This window comes from Ochotona curzoniae, unplaced genomic scaffold (genome assembly GCF_017591425.1).
Source record: "Ochotona curzoniae isolate NIBS_2020 unplaced genomic scaffold, NIBS_Ocur_1.0 scaffold_3835, whole genome shotgun sequence".
Lineage (NCBI taxonomy): Eukaryota > Metazoa > Chordata > Mammalia > Lagomorpha > Ochotonidae > Ochotona > Ochotona curzoniae.
In genome coordinates, this window is record NW_024467114.1 from 28,404,120 (window position 1) to 28,423,821 (window position 19,702).

At 41.4% G+C, this 19,702-nt stretch overlaps 1 protein-coding gene across 2 annotated transcripts in view; it reads right to left on the reverse strand.

Moving 5' to 3' along the window:
* Nucleotides 1-10,692: 10,692 nt before the first annotated feature.
* The window catches only part of STK31 (serine/threonine kinase 31), a 58,588-nt gene continuing 49,578 nt past the window's right edge, over nt 10,693-19,702 (reverse strand). Inside the window, exons 23-24 of one of the 2 annotated variants that reach the window (XM_040965001.1) lie at nt 18,679-18,747; nt 10,693-11,300 (exon numbers count right to left, since the gene is read on the reverse strand). In XM_040965001.1, the coding sequence (XP_040820935.1) occupies nt 11,073-11,300; nt 18,679-18,747 (297 nt within the window). In that variant the 3' untranslated portion in view covers nt 10,693-11,072. The remainder of the gene's footprint in view (nt 11,301-18,678; nt 18,748-19,702) is intronic. The other variant, XM_040965002.1, reaches the window with a different exon arrangement.

Consider the following 19,702-nt stretch of genomic DNA (forward strand, 5'->3'; position numbering starts at 1 on the left):
AGGCACAAAATGTTAAATGTATGTGTCCTTCCTGTTATGCTTCTTCTACAATGGATATTCTAGTCAACTGAGTTTTCCGGTAGTTTATATTATTTATTTATTTATATTATTCTGGTAGTTTATATAGATACTGAGAGAGAAAGAGAAAGATCATTTTTTTAAAATGTCTTGAACAAGAAAATAACCTTCTTGTAAAACTGAGTGTGGCAGGGGGGAACAGAGGGAAGGGGAAGGAATTTGGGGAAAGCGAAGGGAAAGCCCAGTGCCAACTAAATTGTATCAGAAAACAATAACAATAATAAAAGTCTGAGTGTGGCATTATGAATTGCTTTTCAAGCTCACTATTTGCAGTTATCTCCATTCAACCCCCAACTATGAAATAACCTTACATCTCCTAAAAGCAGAGTCTAGGAAAGAGAGATGGTTCAAGAAACTCGGTGGTAATTTCCAATAAGACAGATGTCCCTTCTGTAACTCCAACAGGTAAGATTCTTTCCTTCTTAGGGATGTACATGTACATGACCACTCCATGAGGCCAAGTCCATCGTATCTTTTGAGTGGCCACTGAGATGGGAAAGGAAGGCAGGAAGTGGCCTCTATTGCACATCAGCCGTTCTCCTCCACATATTTTATCAGTCACAATGCTGGGCCCATGGGAGAAAACTGACTTCCAAGTTATAAAGGGCGTGTTTTGAATACATACACCCACTGGAGGGGACAGCCTGAAGCCGTGGAGAATGAGGGGCTCAGCAGAAGTGCACAAGGAAGGAGCAGTGTGTTCTCTGTGTTGCCAGCTGTCTTCCAAGCCCACAGGCCAACCAGCATTCTTTCCATAGCTCAGTGACAAAGCTCTCTTCAGCTGAACACACTGGTTTTTAAACGCTAAAATGGTGAATCAATTCATAGTTATATAGCCATAGGAGATGACTTTTTGGAGTTTTATGTTCTCACTTGTAAAATGAGTTTATGGTTTGTTTGGTAAGAGGACATAGACCTTACTAAGAAAGTATCACTCCATTTTCCAAAGTGGTTACAACCCCTACTTTCCCAGGAGCTCTGCCTCCTTACCACTGAGTCAGATTCCATTTTTTTAAATGCAATTAGCATTCTTTCTAAATGATATAAAATGGCATTTCACCAATTTAAAAAAAAAAAAAGATGTTTTTCTTTTCATTTGGAATACAGATTTACAGAGAGAAGGAGAGACAGAGAAAGATCTTCCATCTGTTGGTTCTGTCCCCAAAATGGCTGGAAAGGCTGGAGCTGAAACCAACCCAAAGCCAGGAGCCAGGAGTTTCTTTTGTGTCTCTCACGTGAGTGGCAGAGGAGGATGGCAGAGTGGGGCCTCCTCTGCTGCTTTCGCAGGCCACAAGCATGGAGGTAGATGGGAAGTGGAGCAGCTGGGACTCGAATCAGAGCTCATACAGAATGCTAGCACTACAGGAAGAGGATTAGCCTGATACGCCACTGTACCAGCCCTTCATCGTGGTTTTAATTTGCATTTCCCTGATTAAAGATCATATTGAGCATTTTTCATGAGGCTGTTTCCAGTTTATGTACCTTCATTTCTGAAGTATCTTTTTATCTCTGTTTGTATTTTTTTTTACCATCTCCATTTTTATTTGAGGTTTCTAAATATATACTTAAAAAGTCAAGATTCTTACACCAATTATCTCAAATGAGACCAATCACAGCAATTCAGTGTGTACAACAATCATTTCTCCCCCTTCAGTTTCACTTTATACAACAGCATGAGATGTTACTGTTTATTTCTGGAAATATTCCTTGTACTGAAATATAATTTGTCTTAGAAATTATTATTAGCTGAATTCTTTTTACTACACCATATTCTACTCAGATGCTGACAGTCCACTTCCAGGCTGCCCTGGCCTCCCCAAGGCCCAGCTTGTTAATTACAGCGCCTCCATCAGGCCCCTGCCTCAGCACCAGGGTCTCCCTCCTTGCTGCGTGGGTTGTCACAGACAGGCCCTGAGTGCACCAGCAGCCTTCCCATGTAAACCACTGCACCTGCAGAAGTGACTTGCTAAGAGTAAGGATAAAAGGAGACCTCCGGTTAGGTCAGAGTTGGAAGTTTTGCGATTGCTTAGACCAGAGAACACAGCATTTGTGGTGAGGACGTGTTTCAGAGTCCCAGCAGCAGCCAAGCCTTGGCGACATGCTAGATGCCTCCGACAGGAAGGGTACAGGCAGACCAGTCTGCAGTGTCAAGCAGTAAGACTACAGAAACTATAACACAGCAAGCACTAGTTCCCACATTTTTTTTTGCAAGAGCTTTATTTAAAAGGAAACAGATTACAACTCTCTTGTTGAGGCATTCGCCACAACTTCTGCCCTTCCGCAGTGTGTAACTGGCACTACCAGCTTGGGGACCCTGGGACAGCGCCTTCTAGGAATCTCAGCCCACATAGCAACGTACCAGCCTGTGACAGCACCTGTCCGTCTCTTAGATTCTGAGAAGCTTGAGGGCAAGGGAATGCTGTCCAGCTCACCTACTCTGTCTGGTTCCCCTCAAGCCACTGGAAGGGCTAATTAGGTATCTGAATCTCTGACTCAAGCTGAAACTGGTCACTTGTCCATCCCAGATTACAATTACTGATTGAGGCACAGTGGGTTAAGCCACTACCTACCACACGATCATCCCATACTGGATTGCTGGACCCAGTCCAAGCTGTAGCTCTCTGACACAGTGGAAGATGGCCCAAGTGCTTGGGCCCCCTGCATCCAGACAGGAAACCTGGATGAAACTCCTGGGTCCTGGCTTCAACCTGGCCAAGTCCCACATATCGCTGCCATTTGGGGAGTAAACCAGTGGATGAAGTTATGCATCCCTCACTCTGCCTTTCAAATGAATAAATCTTGAAAACAGTCACTTATTAGTCACCACAAACTGTCCCTAGCTTTTACCTGCAAAATCACCTTCATGTACAAACCCTTTCTATTAAAGAAACCATATTTTATCAAAAGAATCTATTTGATTTTTAAAAAATGGACATGCCCAAAAATTGAAATAATTCCTTTACACTTTTTACCTATACAGTGAATCCTTCAGCCATCCAACAAAAATTATCTTTACACCTGAAAATAGCAGTCTTCTGAGCCCAGCACGGTAGCCTAGTGGCTAAAGTCCTTGCCTTGCATGTGCCAGAATCCCATATGGGCACCAGTTCTAACCCCTGCAGTCCCACTTCCCATCCAGCTCCTTACTTGTGTCTTGGAAAAGTGGTCATGCACAGCCCACAGCCTTGGGACCCTGCACCCATGTGGGAAACCCAGAACAGGCTCCTGGCTTTGGTTTAGTGCAGCTCCGGCCATTGAGATCACTTAGGGAGTGAATCAACAGATGGAAGATCTTCCTCTCTGTCTCTCCTCCTCTTTGTATATCTGAGTTTCCAATAAAAAAAAATTAAAAATAAACCTAAAAAACAAAAAGAAAACAGCAAGCTTCTAATCCAGCCACCAGTCACATCATGCAAGGCATTTTACTTCCCACACTGTGCTATCTTCCCATGGGAAAACGGGGGAGATAGTGTGCCTATCCGCACCCTTGAAAACACGGGCTGCTGGCGTCGAGCTGGGCATCCTCCTGGAGAGGAGACGCAGCGCCCACTTGGGGTGCGTCTGTTCCTGCCCATGAACCTGTAAACCGTAGTTGGAATCACTGAGGTAGGGCGTGGGACAGCAGGTCTCGTCCTGCTTATCTGTGGTTTCGTTGTCGCATTTTTGCCTCCCTCACCTGCGCAATTCTGCCCAAGACTTTCCAGAACTAAGACTCGGGGGCCTCCTCTTGTCCTCACCATCTACCCCAAAGCCCACTCACAACCCGCCCCCTCCTGCCGGGTGGAGGAGGGCGCACACGCTGGCAGCTGACGTCCCTCCTGCCTTGGGCTCCTCTCCACCACCTTTTCCTGTAGGAAACCATCATGGAATTTTCATTACAAAGGAAGTGCTACCTAAAAGCCACAGATCCAACTGACAGCAACTGTACCTTTTATTAGAATTGCCAAGCACTCGTTCATTCCCTTCAATGTCCACAAACAGCCAGGGCTGGGCTGGAGACAGGAACTCAACCCAGGTCTCCCACTAGTTGGTAGGAGATTTGCTGCTTGAGCCATTCATCCCTACAGCCTCTGGGGTTTGCATCGCCACACAGCTGGCAGCCAGGAAGTCAGTGCCAGGAACTGAATCCACGGCATCTCATCTGCTGGGCTAACTGCTTGCTACCCCAGAGCAGAGAGAGCTTGCTTAAATCACAAGCCTTATCAGTCCTCTTCATCACGTTTATCTGTTCTACCAGGACTCAGACGTTCCCCCTGAATGTTCTCCTTTGTAACAAACCACAGGCAAAAACACAATGAGACTACTTTTAATCAGGTTCATGAGCTACTAATCAACAACCGTATGGAGTAGAGTTTCTAGAAGTTAGCACTTTAACCCCGCTAAAAAATGGTGGTTGGGTGTGAGAGCTCCTTGAGCAGAAAACAAAGTTTATCCTTTTTGCGTTAAAAGAACAAGGCTTCTGGAAATTTTTATAGCAGCTTCTGAGAAATGATCTAGAGTTTTCCCTCTCCAAAAAAATAAAATGTCATCACATAGTTATCTTCTCCCATATTGGATGCTCATGTAGGGCCTGAAAAGGGTGTCATGGAAATAGAATTTTCTGAATCATCAATGGGACTGCAGACGATGCTACAAGCAGTGACTCAGGCAAACCAATAACCAGGATCAAAATGATGCTGGCACGGCTCAGCTGCAGTGTGTCACAACAATTGTGGTTCGGAGGTTCGCACTTGATTGCCATAAACGGAGCTCATATCAGATAAAAATGAATCATGACGTTCAAGGAAAAGCAAATAAATGTCAAGACATTCATCTACATTAATATTTTGAGCAGTTATGAAACATGACGGTAGTTAAGTGTACACCTTCATACAAACTTTTTCAGGAAACTGCTTTGTGTTCCCAGAATATCTATTGTAAGGTCTCCCAGTCATGTCTGTCTTTTCTCTCGAGTTGGCAGTAATGGGCTGAGAGGAGGACAGAGGAGAGAGGGCATTCCCCCGATTCTGGCTCCCCCATGTGCGCCCTCCTGGTAAAGACAGCAATGCAGTATAAACCTTAGTGACCCTCCAAGGATAAAGGACAGATAAGACCTTCAAGGTCACAGCCCTCCGAAGCATCACATGAACATTTTTGCTTGTCAGAAAGCACCATTTGAAGATCATATGTAAATACGAAATACAGTGATAAAAGAAAACATGTCAATCAATAACTGAGTTACTGAGCTAAGTAAGTATGTGGTCTGATCAGGAACTCCGGAATTTCTGCTTTCTGTAAAATAGGAGTACTGGCTCTGTCTTCTCCCCGATCAGTCTTTCCACTTCCCTATCAAAAGTATGACTCTCAATTCTTTGAGACACCTCTTTAACTTACACTAAGATTCCCAATACAGTTTACCCTAAATAACTTCATTTTAATAAAAATTAATGTGAACATGTAACATATACTGCTTACCAAATATTCTGCCTTTCAAAGAAAAGGGAAGTTTTAATTTGGAAAACTCCTTCCTCAGTATCATCCCTGCACACAGTGTAAATGACATGGCTCTGCCACTGGATTCTTGCTATCGCGACTTTATTTTCTGATGGGCAATAACAAACTGGCCATTGAATCCTGCCCCTTCTCTTGAAGGGGAAGTCAGGGAGAAAACATCGTTTACTTAAAGTGGATTTCAATGTGGTTGGCTCTATTTTTCAAGACAGCCATATCTTTTTTTGAAACTAAAAACAACAGCATTTCTCGTGGGGGTTGTTTTGAAATGATGGAGGCTGTTTAACGGTGATCCGATTAGGATTAAAAGACAATAAACCACAGGAAAAGCACATTCTTAAGGGACAGACAGCCTGAAGCCAGACTTTCAACTCATTCTTCTCATCGAGTCATTCAACAAATATTTGGGACTGTGCCTAGCACCAACCAAACCTCAAAGTTTGTTTAGAGATGTGGGCATCAACCAGGCAATCACACACACACACAAAAAATGCCACCTGTGGTAAGTTATCAATGCACCAAAAACTAAGTATTTATACAACTATGGCTGAAGTTATTCCTGAAATTTCCTAGAATAATTTCAAACAGCTGCTAACACATACACATTTGCTGTGTAATCCAAAACTCCTTTTACATGAAGTAAGGAAGTCATGTTCCACAGACAGGCATTGGCAGGTAAGTGGTTAAGAACCCTTATCCCATATTAAAATACCAGGGTTTGAATCCTGGATCCACAGCCAACACCAGGGCACTCTGTGAGGCTGGTGATAACTCAAGCAGTTGGGCACCTGTCACCCACACAGCAAGTTCCTGGCTCCCACCTGCAGCCTGTCCCAGCCCTGGCTAAAACTGGGGAATAAACCTGAAGATGGGATTCTCTTTCTCTCTCTCTCACACACACACACACACACACACACACACACACACACACACACCAACACAGACACATACATGCACACATATATCTGCCTTTAAAATAAACTGATTAAATATTTCTAAAAAGAAAAAGAAAACCATATCAGATGAGAGAATTGTGGCAGTGGATAGAGACTTCTTGAACAAGAAAGAAAATACATAATCAATATTAATGAAATCCTTGAAATGCTTCAAGGAAAAAGTTTTAGATTCTGTAACAAGATGTTCTTAATTACATTAGATGCTAAATATAAATGTATTGTCACCTTCTTCATCCAAATGAATAAAACAGGTCTGCTTTCATTTAGAGGTTGCCTTTACTGAAAACAATCCCTGTCGCAGGATACTATGGGCCCAGAGCGACACCTGGTGGCTACACACAAACCTACAGCAAATGGTAGATTAATATTTGCCCACTAGTAGTATACTGCATTGGATGGGGGAGGGGGGGAGAGGGCAGATATTAAACCGTTAATAAAGCGCAAATAGACAAATATTAAGGTATTAACCTCAATGATTAGGATGATATAACACTACATTAATGATAGAGTTTTAAGTTATGGATATATTATGGATATTCACAAAAATTTGTTTAAATTTTCTAGACATGCATGAGGTGTTGGCATGGTGGCAAAGCAACCTAATCTTCCACCTGCGGCGCAGGTATCTCATATGGGTGCCAGCTGTTCTACTTCCAATTCATCTCCCTATTGATATCCTGGGAAAATGAGGATGGCCTAAAATCTTGGGTGCCTGCACCCACATGGGAGACCCGAAATAAGCTCCTGGCTTCTGGCTTCAGACCAACTCAGCTCTGGCCATTGTGACCATTTGAGAAATGAACCAATACATGGAAGACCTCTCTATTTCTGTCTCCCAATAATGTTTGCAGTTTTAATGCATAATCCCTACAATTCTTCTGCTATACTCCTAAGTATTTTTTTATGCTACAGTAAATGAAATTATTTTGTCAACTTAGTTTTTGATTACTTATTTCTAGGATATAGACATACAATTTGGTTTTGTGTATCTTATACGTTACAACCATGCTGAACTTGGTTTTCAATATTCATTTATTTATTTATTATTGCAAAGTCAGATATACAGAGAGGAGGAGAGACAGAGAGCAAGATCTTCCGTCCAATGGTTCACTCCCCAAGCAGCCACAAAGGCTGGAGCTGAGCCAGTCCGAAGCCAGGAGCTCCTTCTAGGTCTCCCACACAGGTTCAGGGTCCCAAGGTCTGGCCATCAGGGAAATGCAAATAAAAAACACAGGAAGGCACCTCACGCCAGCTAGGGGAAGGGCGCCCTGATTCACTGTTGCTGAGAATGTCAACTAGTACAATTTTATGACAAGAAAGGAGATTCCTCAGAAATCTGAAAATAGAGCTACCGTATGACCCCAGCCACCCCACTCCTGGGATTTACCCAAATGAAATCATCAGCTGTTGCAGTTATCTTTATTCTGGGGTTCACTGCAGCTCAACTCACAACAGCTAAGATATGGGATTAACTCCGGTGCCCTCAGCAGATGACTGGATAAAGAAAATGTAATACACATACGCTATGGACTGCCTATCAGTCAGCTGTAAAAAATAACAGAATCCTTTTGCAATAAAATAATGCAACTGGAAGGCAACATGCTTAGTCCCAAAAAGGCAATACCATTTTTCCCAGATGTGTGAGTATAAAAAACGTAATGTATATGAGCAAAATTAACATTTTGAGATTTGATTTTTGTTTGTAGCCCTTGTCTTCCTCCTGAGGAACAGCGGCTTTTTTATTTACTACTTTGTTATTTATTTGTGGAAGATTAAGCCTGCAATCATACAATTATGTCATACATAAAAATCGGGAGAAAAATCAGGGAGGAGGAGGGCGTACGGGAGCATGGGTGTAGAAAGGCGATGTGGAAGGATCATGACTTTAAATCTGTATATAGGAAACACATGAAATCTGATCACCTATTACAAATTTTTATAAAATATTTGCCAGGCAGAGTGACTTTACACCCACTGGATTCACTACCCAAATGGTTCTCCCAGGTCTGAACCAAACTGAAGCCAGGAGATTAGAACTCCATCCCAGGGCCCGGCAGCATGGCCTAACGGCTAAAGTCCTTGCCTTGAATGCGCCAGGATCCCACATGGGCACCGGTTCTAATCCTGGCAGTTCCACTTCCCATCCAGCTCCCTGCTTGTGGCCTGGGAAAGCAGTCGAGGATGGCCCAATGCTTTGGGACCCTGCACCCGTGTGGGAGACCGGGAAGAAGTTCCTGGATCCTGGCTTCAGATCGGCACAGCACCAGCCGTTGTGTGGTCACTTGGGGAGTGAATCATCGGACAGAAGATCTTCTGTCTCTCCTCCTCTCTGTATGATTGACCTTTCCAATAAATAAATAAATCTTTATTAAAAAAAAAAAAAGAACTCCATCCCGGTCTCCCACATAAATGGTAAGGCCAAGCAGTTGAGCCATCTTCCAATTTTTTCCCAGGGGCATTGGTGGGGAGCTGGATTGCAAGAGGAGCAGTTGGGACTCAAACTTTTTATCAGGTCCAGTTTGCTAGTATCCTTAGTATCTATATTTATGAGACGCTGGCCTATGCTTTTTGGTGTGATTCTTTGGGTTGGGTATGAGAGTAACTGGCCTCAGAGTCCACTTGGAAGTATTTCTCTGCAAATTTTATTAAAGCTGTGAAGGAATGGGATTATTCACAATGTCTGGTGATATTCACCATGAGTCATGCTAGCTTGCCTTTCTGTTTGCAGCAATTTTCTAACTACTACTTCTCTCTTGCCTTGTTAAAGGTCTTTCTGCCTTTATTCACATGGAGGTCCACAGGTTTCACTGCCTAGCATCAACTGTTCATAATAATCCCTTGTAATGCATTTCTGCTCTGTAAGGTGTTTTTCTGAAGTCTTTGCTTTCATTCCTGATTTTAACAATTGGAGTCTTTTTTCTTAGTCTAGTTCAAATTGTCGAAATCTTGTTTATTTTTCAAAGCAGCAACTTTTTCGTTCTGCTGATTTTCTGTTTTGGAGATTTTTCTTTATTCTGCACCTCACCTTTATTTTCTTCTTTCTGCCCCTGTCGATTTACTGTATTTTTTCTTTTCATTAATATTCATTTTTGTTCTTACTGGAAAAAGAGAAGTAGTCAGAAGATGGATCTTCCATGTGCTGACTCACTCTCCAAATGCCTGGTTCTCCACTTGGGTCTCCCACATGGGCGGCACGGGAACAAGTACTGAAGTCAAAACACCCCGCCTTTCCAGGCGCATTAGCAGGAATCTGAATATGAAGCAGAGCAGCCAGGAACCAACCCAGCACTCAGACACGTCATGTGGCATTCCAAGTGGGTCACATCCCAACTATTTCTAATTTCTTAGGTGGAAACTTACTGGGTAAGTTACTTTTAATGTAGGCATTTACAGCTACAAATTTTCCTCTCAGTTGGGGCTGTATCCAAATGATTTTCAGGGTTTCATTTTCATTCAGCATAAATTGTTTTCTGATTCACACTGTCATCTCTATCACTTTTGTTTACTTAAGAAATGTTTTTCCATGTAAGTGAATTTTCTAATTTTCCTTCTCATGAATTTCTAATGGATATTGAAAAGGCAACTAGAGACTCTGCTACACTGCCTTAACCCACCCACACCTCCATCAAGTCCAAGCAACTCTGCCTCATAAATATTTCGCAATTCGTCTCACATCTCAGGTCTATCTACACGTCCCTAGGTCTTCCTTGCATCACTTCTCATTGGTCTCCTACTTCCTTCCCTGATGGTAGGAGAAACATGAAATTCAATGGGCTCAAGCTGCTTATAATTTGACACTGCATTTCTTACAAAATAATTAGTACGATTATTTTATGATTTCAGTTATCCACCTGGCCGTTCACTATCCTTATTTTATATGACCAAAAGCAACAAACTATTTCTCCTCTCAGCGCTTTGATTATGCTTTCTCTGCTAATTAGAATACTCCTCTCTCTTCACTCTCTCTTCACTCTCTTCACTGAACTTACTTTAAGGTTTAATTAAGGCATCATTTCCCGCAGAAAGCTTCATCTAATACCATCCCTCCACCAAGAAAGCACCTGCTTCTATGAGCCCACAAATCCTTGGAACCACCACTGGATAACCCGTGTAGAATTACAAAGGTCTGCTCCTAGGTCTGACGTTCCCAACAGACAGTAGGCTTTGCAAATGTAAGGACCACGTTTTATTTTTTACTTCCAGAACTGAACATAAAGCAGACATCAACTGTCATTTGTTGAGTAAAAGTTATCAACCTTAATCATTAGCCATCAACATACTGAATATCTGCACAACACTTTTCCAGAAACCTAAAAAACCTTTCTTACCGTAAGTAACATAGTCTGATTATTGAGCTTCAAATAGTAATTACATACAGCAAACTCTTTAAAAACTCCAAGTTTAACAAAATATCAAAGCATACAAACAAAAGCTTTTTCACAATCTGAATAACAGACACAATGCCACTATTCATAGAACATTTTTCAGACATTAACCAAAACTAAACAAAGCTTTTAAATGAAATACTGGTAACAACACATTAATTTATCAATCAACAGTGGCTTCACCATTTCTTGTCTTTTCCTTAAATTTGTCCAAGTTCTCCATCTTTAATTCTTCCTCCTTTTTATGTTGGGTACATTCAGTATCTTTCTCTGCGTCAGAAACAGATTTCTCTTTAGGTAGCAAGAAACATTCAGCATTCAAAACCTGCTCAGCAGTCACTGAACTTCTACAAAAAATCAAGCTGCAGAGGAGCGATTTGACACTATCATCCTGCAAGAAAAAAACACATGCTATAAAACACACCCCAAAAAACCCTAACAGAGGAGCCAAAGGACCCTGGAAAACTGAGTCACCGATACAAAGGTAAACTCCAATTTTTCTATATTTTTAAAGATTCCTTCAACCATTACTGGTGATAGCACCAGTAATGAAACAAATGAGACTGAACTATAGGGGGGATAAAGTAATAGGAAAAACAGAATCACAGCAAGCTCTCTCAGAAACAAGAGAAATTCCAGCAAAGGATACTTAGTGACTTCTCCTTTCCCTTCTTTACAGGCCCTGACCTGAGTCAGACATGATGAGAACTCCACACTGGCATGTTTGTCACAAAGAATAAGCTACTTTACTAAGTCAACTATTCTGGTCTTAGAGCTCTTCCTAACACCACTACTAGTAGCATTCCCGCAGAGGAGTCACTGTCGTTACAGATAAGCAACCCTGGGACACCACTGTTCCTTGATTTCTGTGCCATGCCTCGCGGCCGCCCCGACATCACTCCAACCACAGTACTCATCACACTGAATAGGACTATCACTGCTTTACTGTGTTCTCATCAGACCCCAAGATCCTTAAGGTCAGAAATCTCAGCACTTCATTCTCACAAACTAAAACAATAAACATTTGATAAATGAATGAATGCCAATATCTACACTGCACTCTACAGAATGTTTTTAATCATATTTAAACACAGCATCTTCATCAGAAGAAAACTAAAGATGAGGGGTGTGGAGGTGGGGGGAGGAGACATTCACCGTAGCAGTTAAGGAACCAGATGAAACATCTGTGGTCCATGATAGCATTCTAGGGCCGACACGAGGCTCTTGACTCCAGCTTCCTGTTAATACAGACCCTGGAGGCAGCTGTGCCGGCCAGCTACATGGGAGGCCTGGACTGCATTCCTGCTACGCTCCTGGGTTGGGCCCGATGTGCCCTTGCTCATTCAGGACATTTGAGAAGCTGAACAGCAGAGGAGGTTACTCTCTTTGTGTCTCTGCCTCTGAAGTAAATTTAACTGAAAATCATACAATGCAAACAAGAAAAAAATAACACATGCACTCCGAAAACCACAAAAGTAGATTCAGAACAAACTAAAGTCCTATCACACCTTGAGTAATATGGATTCTCATCACAAATGCTTCCATTTTCCCTAACCTGTAAAGTTCACGTTACTCCATGAAAATATTTTTCCTTGAAATCAGAATAATTTTAAATATTTCTTGAAGAACCACAAAAATTCTGACAGAAACATAGCACTGAAGACGACACTAGCCCCATCAACGATTCAAGGATATTATATATAAAGCCTGTCTTAATTAAACAGAATACAAAAACTAAAGCTGTATCTCCAAAAACAAAAATAGTAAAACTTTTTACCTGAACCTTCCCCTCACCAATCTTACTGTGGCAATCACACCCAAAATGACACCTGCACTTAGTAAGATGTGTACAGTACCATCAATAAAAGGTTCTTCTGTAAAAATTAAATCTGAATTTAATAAAGCTTTCATATCTACAAAAGTGTTTCTACTTGGAGGGAAGATAAACATAAAAAACTAGAAGGATAAAATCAGCCAATTGTGAAAGTGGGAAATGAAATACATTGCCAATATATGTCACAGAAAAAGGAAGCCAGGCCCAGCACAACGGCCTATTGGCTAAATTCTCGCCTTGCAACTGCCAGAATCCCATATGGGCCCCGATTTGTATTCCAGCTGCTCCACTTCCCATCCAGCTCCCTGCTTGTGCCTTGGGAAGGCAGTCGAGGACAGCCCAGAGTCTCAGGACCCTGCACCCACATGGGAAACCCAGAGGAAGTTCCCGGCCCCTGACTTCAGATCAGCTCAGTTCTAGCAGCTACGACCACTGGGGAGTGAACCAGTGCAAGGAAGATATTTCTCTATCTCCTTCTCTCTGTATATATGTTTTTCCAACAAAAAATACTAAAATTATATCTTACAAAACAAAAAGAAAGACAACGTGGAGAAAATTTATAATCAAGAGATTTATGAGTGTTTGTGCCATTTTATTAACTTAATACATGTGGATCTTGTTGAGATTTTGATTGAAAACAGCTACTTAAAAATATATTTGAGGGGCCCAGCGACATGGCCTAGCAGCTAAAGTCCTTGCCTTGAACGCAACAGGATCCCATATGGGTGCCAGTTCTAATCCCAGCTGCTCCACTTCTCATCCAGCTCCCTGCTTGTAGCCTGGGAAAGTAGTCAAGGATGGCCCAAAGCTTTGGGATCCTGCACCCGTGTGGGATACCTGGAAGAAGTTCCTGGCTCCTGGCTCTGGATCGGCATAGCATCGGCCGTAGCGGTCACTTGGGGAGTGAATCATCGTACGGAAGATCTTCCTCTCTGTCTCTCCTCCTCTCTGTATATCTGACTTTCCAATAAATAAATAAATCTTTAAATATATATATATATATTTGAGATAACTATGGAAATTGAAATATAACAAAGTTATTGATTGTGTAAGGCAAGACAATGTCATAGTAATTTATGTTTCAAACTAAACTTAAAAATAATACAGACTAAGACAGAAAGTAATTAAACAGAGAACAGAAAATAATGGAAAAATCAAACCAAAGCTGTTCCTTTGGGAAAAATCATAAAAATTGACAAAGATCATACAGTTTGACCAAGAAAAAACTAAAAAGGCTCCATTTACTAGGATCTGAAACCAAGGAGAGGAAACTGTTACTGAGCTAATAAAAATTAAAACAATTACAAAGGAAATGGACAACAATAGGCCACCTAAATAGATATTTTGCACAAAATGTAAAAACTCCTACACTGCCTCAGAAAAAATAGATAATCCAAATAAAGCTTTAACAAATTAAAACACTGGACTAGGAATAAAAAAATAATAATAATGAAAAGCCCAAGTCTAAACAACTTCAACAGTGAGCTCACCTAAATATCTAAATAAATAACATCAATTTTTCATATACACTCTTCTAAAAACTAGACAAAAAATTACTATCCATTCTGTAAGATCAGCAGTGCCAAAAAATGAAGACCAAGCACATCACAAAAAGAAAAATTACAGACCAGTATCTCTTCTCTAATACATTTGTTTCACAACTTCTCGCCTAATTGAACCCAGAAATATTTTTATAAGACTGTGACATGTGGATTTACCCAGGAATAGATGTTTGGTTTAACATCCTAGAGAAGTTTTTTGTTTTTTAAAAAAAAAAAAAAAATACCACATGATCATCTCAACTAATGTAGGAAAACAATACAATACCATTACATAATTAAGGAAAAACAGATCTTAACAAAATTAAATGAAATGGAATAGAAGGAAACTTTCTCAATCTGATGAACAGCCTCCAGCAAAACCCCACAGTTACCACAGTTACTGGAAAAGAGTAGATGCTTTTCCATAAATGTAAGAAAAGGCAAAGATGTTTGCTCTTAGCACTTCTAGTCAGCATTGTATAGAAGACTGTACTTAGAAAAAGTAAATTCAGACTGAAAACGAACAACATTATATCTATCTGTAGACAACACTTATATAAAATACTTAAAAATCTACTAAAAATTAGAATTCATGAGTCAAGCACAGTTGCAGGATCTAAGACTAGTATACAAAAATAAACCTTATTTTTATACACTTGCAATGAACCACCAAAAAGTCAAGAAAACAATTTCATTCACAATAGCATTAGAAAGATAAAGTGCTTTGGAATAAATGTGCTGAAACATTTATCTGTGAGGCGTAAACAGAGATCCTCCCCACACCACCCATTCACACACTTGCCCCTCAACAGCTGGGGTTGGGCCAGCTGAAACTGGGAGTGGGAAACACAATCCAGGTCCCCACACAGGTGGCAGGAACTCACTCACTGGAGCATCACCACTGCTTCCCGCAGTCTGCATCAGCAGGCAGCTGGGGTCTGGAACCAGAGTCAGGAATCAAACACAGATACTCCCTATGTGTGATGCGCACATGTTAGCCACTAGAATACACAACCCCTCCCATAGAGGATAAACTGAATAAAAGAACTGCAAAATTCATATTCTAAAAACTAAAACATATAAATTCAATGTCTAAATGGGGGAGGAGAAATCCCATGTCCATGGATCAGGGAACAATCCTGAAGAAGGTGCAAAGAGAAACAGCATTTTTCAACTGTGGAATTTACTCCACAGCAAGTCATCGAGATAATGTGATACAGGCACAAGACCAGACATAAGCAGTCAGTCCTGAGTTTACAATGGTTTGACATACACTGTTTATAACTATATGCAAGCAACATTCATCCAGCAGAAAAGTACTTTACATTCTGAATTCCCATCCTTTGCCGGAATGGCACCATACAGTATGATAGTCCCGCCACATTCCCCATCATGTGACCACAAGGGGAACCGCCAGCACTCTACAGCTCACCACCAGCATGATGTGCTGTGCATTCAACACACTTACTAGTTTCACCTTATTCTATTTTTTCCTATAATGTATTCACCTGGATTTAATCAGGGTCCTTTGCTTTTTACTAACTAAACATATTTCAAGAAATATTAAGTTTTTTTGACAGTAATATAAATTTAAAATGTTACCTAAAAAGCTAAAAAAAAAAAAGAGAGAAAGAGAGAGAGAGAGAGAAAACTATTCCATTTACGTAAATATGCAGGATAGGTAAATCCACAGACACTGAAAAGACATTGTAGTTGCTTAGGGTTGCAATTGGGGGTTGGAGTTAAAGGAGGTGAGAATTGAATCTGGGGTTCCCACCTTAGATTCTACAATTGACTGTAGTGATCATTGCATATATTATGACTATACTAAAAACTATCTGGAGAACGCAAATGTAACCTTGTAACCCACGTATGTATCTATTTGTCCAAAGCTAACCTTAGAATAAGCATAAAGTTAAGCAAGTGACAGGGGTCACCCTCAGCTCACAGGGACATCAGTGGATATCACTGGAGGAACTTTTTGGGCGATGGGAATGACATGATTATTCTCTAACAACTCAATCCACTTCCCAGCTGCAGGATGCAGACATCAGTCCCCTGACTTCATGTGCAGTCTCAAGCGGACACAACCCCATTCCCAGTCTGATGGCTGCCTCGGGACACAGAAGCAACTACTCCACAAGCCCACGGTCAGCAGGTACCATGTGCCTCCCCATCTTCATCACACACCCAACAGACAGTCTGCACACCAGTGGGCAGGGCGCACTTCCTGGGAGGCGGACTTGCCACACTGCCCCAGTGAGTCCAACCTCCCACTCCTCAGACCTTCTGTCTACACAATCACTTTTAACAAAAGCAAAACAAGAGGTTTTCCACAAGTCCATGTAAATGCATACTGTAAAAAAAATTATACATAAATTTCATACATTGTGTGCACAAAAATAAACATCTTTTAATTCCATCTCCCTCAGACTTTCTGAAGCACCCTCTTAAAGCAGAAGCAATAGAACATCAAGTCTGTGGCTGGTGAACACTAACTTCTGTCCACAGGACACTCTACTGCCTTGACTGCTGACATACTTTGATCCAACAAGCTCCACAATGACTGAATCTATCGAATCCTGTGCACAAACACGTGGACTTGTAAACTACTGGTCCCAGCTGTGCCCTAAGATGCCGAATGCCACCCAGCACCTGCAGGCAGCAGCCCATGAGCCACTCTGATGCTGAGGATCCAAATAAGTTCAAACTCCTGGCTCATAAAGCTCTTAAGAAAAAAAACAGATGTCTTAGCTGCTGTATCTCAGAATGACTGACAGAAAATAGGTGATCACTGTGGGTTACTGTCTAACACCAACAACTCTTACCACAGAATGTAGACCTCATTCGACAGCCTGGATGTATGATGTACACTTGAATAATCTTATAAAAGCTATCTTCACTATTTTTACTACTATCAAAGAAAAGAGAGAAGCTCCCAAATGTCATTGCTAAAGTGTACTTTTTAAAAACAAGTTCATGGTACATTAGTAGCTACTATTAAATATTTGGTTAAAGAAATTTGCATGCTTTATTGCAATCCCAACTATCAAAACAGCATGAGGATTTTCACAGAATGACCCACAACACCCGAGATCCATCCACTGACACAAAGAACATCCTAGTGTACTCTACCTGCCACTTGTCTGAAAAGCTAAAAATCAGGTTCCCTCAAAGCACTTTCGAATAAACTATTTATACATCTTGGTTGTTTACTTGTCCACATATCCAAATTATTAATTTCATTTTCAATGATGCAACCCTTGTAATTCCAACACTGCTTCAATTCTCAGTACAGAGTATATGCTCAAAACACACTAGCTAAACCTTAACCCACTGACAAACACAGGAGCCATGTTGGAGTACGAGTTATGCCAGGCTAGCCTACCACACCTACAGGTTTGCATGACTTAGGGATGGAAGCAGATTGGGCAGGCCTGGGTTGCAGTACCCACCAGTGAGAGTTGAAACTGGGGAGGCGGAGCAGGTCAGCCTATGCCCAGAAATTTGCTCCCACACTTCACTGGGGCATTTGACCAATTTGTTCTGCTCTCCTTCCTCTGCTATGGTGCCAGATGTCCTCTGCAGGTTCCAATGGTCTGACATATCCTCCATGTGCATCTGGGTATCCCATCTACTTCTCCATTAAACCCACTGAGGAAGCCCACTTTTGACACAAAGACTCCATTGTAAGACCACAGGTCCTGCCACTCCCTCCACTGCTGGAGTTCTGAGACCAGTGGTTGAGTTGGGGGGACCATCAAAGAAATCTTGTCTGAGGTGATCTCAGACTTATCTTTTGCATGTGCGAGGTCCAGTCCATTCTCTCACCCACATCAGCCTATATCCACATGGATCTACCTCTAGCCCCATTTTTCACACAAACCAATGGGTGCTGCGACCCAGTCCAACCGTGCCCCTCCAGTCGACCCTCACATACACCCTCAGAAGCTGCAGCCGTCAGAGCAACCTCCAATAATTCCCACTAGGCTGGTTCCCAGCCTTGGTTTCTGTGCCCACCAGCATGTGTAGTGGACTGGTCCAGTCTGTCCCACCTCCCAATCAGCCTTTGTACACATAATTGGGTGTCAGGTACTTGTAAAAGCCTAAGTTATAATAAAACACTGACTGTCATATAATCCTAGAATATACAGTAAACAATACTTATCCTTAATTATTAAGCAATTTGTACCTTCAGTGCAACAAACACACAAGCCAGCAACATTAAATTCTGGCAGTGGTGTTAAGCAGCATACTTGCTTTTTATTTCTAATAACTCTTCATCATAAATGTTATTTTTGGATTCTTATAAAAACTGGAAGACATTTTTAAAAATTTAAGTTTGCATTAACCACAAATATTTTAAACTGAAATATGACAGAAAGTTCACATACCAAGTGAAACTGATCCACTTTCGGAATTCCATCTTCATTTGTCTCAAATTCCTGATTTTGAACCGAAAGCTGTAAAATAATAATAATAATAATAAATGAATCCCCAAAGTATCAGGATCTTGAAGTCAAAGTTGGAACTCTTCAGATTCTGGTGACTAAGGAAAGCAGATGAACTCCTGCTTGGCAAAAAATCATTTTCATAATAGTTGCTTGTTCATAAACAACCAGCTCATCCCTGAGGTTCCTAAATGTATCAACCACAGCTGACGTATACACTAAAAACATTCTTTCTCAACTTATGAGAAAAATATGGGGGCTGGTGTTGTGTCATTGCAGATGAAACACCCACCTCCAATACTAGCATCCCATATGGTTCCTGTTAACGCGACTGGGAAGCAGTATATGGTGGCCCAAGTGCTTGGAGTCCTGCACCCAGAGAGACCTGAAAGAAGCTCCTGGCTCTTTAAAAACCAAACACTAACCTAGTACCACAACCAAATTAAAAAACTAAACTAAAACTACAGATTACTATCCCTTATGCATATAGATACAAAAATCCTTAATAAAATGTCATCAAATAAATTTGGCAACTTGTAAGAAGAAAGATATATGACCAAATAGTTTATTCTATTAAAAGATTGGCTCAATGCTTCAACATAAATCAATCTAATCTACCACATTAGTAGCATAAAAAAAAACTTCATGATAATACTAATCCGTACAGAAAAAGCACCTGACAACATTCAATACCCACTCTTGAAAAAAAAAAATAACAGGAAAAGGTGACATTCATCTGCTGCTGGTGAAGAGCGTCGTGGGCAGGTACTTGGCACAGTGTTTAAGACATCACCTGGGATGTCTGCATGCCACATCCCAGCTGTTCTTCCAGTCCAGCTTCCTGCTAACGCATCAGATGAAGGATCAAGTGGTTGGGCCTAACACCCACGTAGGGCACCCAGACTGAGTTCTGCACTCCTGACTTCAGCCTGACCCAGCCCTGGATGTTGTGGGTAGTTGGAGAACA